Consider the following 2,832-nt stretch of genomic DNA (forward strand, 5'->3'; position numbering starts at 1 on the left):
AAAGAGACAAAACTAAAAATCGTATGGTAATCATTCTGTATTTACTACAAGGGTCAAAGAAAGGGGTATTTTACGCGAAATGTAATGTTTTACATGAACTGAATGAAGTGAAAGAATTTGAACCCATAACACTGAGGTAATAGGTGAGATGAAGTAAAGAATCTACTCAGATACAACAACATGCTGTAAAAGATAGTCTCACAGCAACCCATGGTGGGATTGTGCAGATAACGACTCAATAAAACTACATTGAAAAGATGAATGAAAATGATTTGGATATTGTAGATTATTGCTGACTTACAGTAGAAAAGGTAATGCAGAGATGTGGTAATACGATTATCCACGACATTGACTTCAGCTTTTGACAACAAGAGCACTTTCACATCGCCTGTGCTTTCCCAACTCATGCCGGATATATATGTGCGACACCATCTTTATTCGCCACATTTACTTCAGTTTGTATAGTAGGAGCTGCTTCATCACGTCTATGTCTCCATTACTACTAGCCAGATATAGAGGTGTCTTACCATCTTTATTCATCGCATCTGTATCAGCGTTAGAGAGTAATAGCTGCTTTACCATGTCTGTGTGTCCCTGAGCACTGGCTAGATGTAGGGGCGTGTTACCAGCTTTATCCACCGCACTTACATCAGATTTAGAGAGCAATAACTGCTTCACCATGTCCATGTGTCCACCAAGGCAGGCCAGATGTAAAGGTGTGTTACCATCTTTATCTACAACACTTACATCAGCTTTAGAGAGTAGTAGTTGCTTCACTATGTCTGTGAGTCCATGAACACATGTCAAATGTAGGGGTGTGTTACCATCTTTATTCGCCACATTGACGGCACCTTTATTTAGTAGGAGCTCCTTCAAGATATCTATGTGTCCACGATCACATGCCAAATGTAGCGGTGTGTTACCATCTTTATTCGTGGTATTTACATCAGACTCAAACAAGATTAGCTGTTTCACCATGTCTGTATGTCCCCTACGGCACGCTAGAAGCAGAGGTGTGTTACCATCTTTATTCTCCACATTGACAGTAGCTTTAGCTAGTAGGAGCTCCTTCAAGATATCTGCGTGTCCATGACCACAAGCCACATGTAGAGTTGTGTTGCCATGTTTATTCGCTACATTTACATCAGGATTAAACAGCAGAAGTTGTTTTACCATGTCTACTTGTCCGTGAACACAGAGCAGAAGTAGGGGCGTGTTACCATCTTTATTCACTACATTCATATCAGGGTCAAACAGTAGTAGGTCTTTCAGTATGTCTCTGTGTCCACAACGACAAACCAGATGTAATGGTGTGTTACCATCTTTATCTTCCACATTAACATCAGATTTAGAGAATAGGAGGTGCTTAGCTATGTTTGCGTGTCCATGACCACAGGCCAAATGTAGAGGTGTGTTACCATCTCTATTCACCACATTTACATCAAGTTCAAACTGTAATAGCTGTTTCACTATGTCCGTGTATCCATCAGGACAAGCCAGGTGTAGCGGTGTGTTACCATCATTATTCAGTACATTTACATCAGGTTCAAGCAGGAGTATCTGCTTCACCATGTCTGTCTGTCCACGAACACAGGCCAGATGTAGTGGTGTGTTACCATCAATATTCGCCAAATTTATATTAGGTTTAGATAACAGTAGCTGTTTCACCATGTCTGTCTGTCCACGAATACAGGCCAAATGTAGCGGTGTATTACTATCATTATTCACCAAATTTATATTGGGTTTAAATGACAGTAGCTGCTTCACCGTGTCTGCATGTCCACGACCACACGCCAGATGTAGAGATGTGTTACCATCACTATTCACTAGATTTATGTCAGATTTAGAGAGCAGTAGCTGTTTTACTGTGTCTGTGTACCCACCACGACAGGCCAAGTGGAGAGGTATATTACCATCTCTATCTGTCACATTTACATCAGGTTCAGACGTTAATAGCACTTCAACATCTGTGTGTCCACCAGAGCAAAACCAATGCAGGGGTGTGTAACCATATTTATCCTCCATATTTATATCAGGTTTAAAAAGTAGTAGCTGTTTAATTAGGCCTGTACTTCCATTAATACACGCCAAATGCAGAGGTGTGTGTTTGTACTTATTCACCAAGTCGACATGAGGCTCTTTTAGTTCTTCCTCATCGTCAGTAATTTTACCACTGTCGAACTGATCCGGAGATATTTTCCCACTTTCTTTCAATACAGGATCTTTAGATTTGGATTGTGATTGTTTTTCACCAATGTCTCTGCTTTCATCACTATTGAGCAAATTCAGAGTTTTTTTCCATTTATTTTTCACCACAGGAACTCTTGGATTGGACTGTAGTAGTATCTTAGCAGCGTCTTTGTGTTCATTAATACAGGCCAGATGTAGGGGTGTGTTCCCATAACTATTCACTACCGTGACATCAGGTTTAGTAACTAGGAGATGTTCGATAACACCAATGCGTCCCCAACGGCAGGCCACATGTAGAGGAGTGTTACGACCTTTGTCTACCACATTAATATCGGGTTTAAACATTAACATCTTCTTCACTAGGCTCGTGTTCCCAACACTACAGGCCACATGGAGAGGTGTGTTACCGTGTTTGTCAGGTATAGTGATCTGAAAAAGAAAGAAGACATATTACAAATAATGTCTAGATAGGGTGGTACAAGAACAGAAAGAGAAAAAGTGAATCAAAGTCATAAACAGGAGTAATGATGATAGTGAGGGAGAAATAGTGAAAAGGTGAGGTTTATATTGTAATTATGCTTAAAAAGGAGCACCTACATCCGCTATATATATATATATATATATATATATATATATATATAT

The 2,832-nt window shown here is 39.9% G+C and overlaps 1 protein-coding gene across 1 annotated transcript in view; it reads right to left on the minus strand.

Annotated features, from left to right (window-relative positions):
• Nucleotides 1-2,832, minus strand: part of LOC106877984 (ankyrin-3) — a 6,200-nt gene that overhangs the window by 1,302 nt on the left and 2,066 nt on the right. Inside the window, exon 3 of the mRNA XM_014927059.2 lies at nt 302-2,619. Within this exon, the coding sequence (XP_014782545.1) occupies nt 448-2,619 (2,172 nt within the window). The 3' untranslated portion in view covers nt 302-447. The remainder of the gene's footprint in view (nt 1-301; nt 2,620-2,832) is intronic.

The sequence above is a fragment of the Octopus bimaculoides genome, chromosome 29 (genome assembly GCF_001194135.2).
Source record: "Octopus bimaculoides isolate UCB-OBI-ISO-001 chromosome 29, ASM119413v2, whole genome shotgun sequence".
Taxonomy (NCBI): domain Eukaryota; kingdom Metazoa; phylum Mollusca; class Cephalopoda; order Octopoda; family Octopodidae; genus Octopus; species Octopus bimaculoides.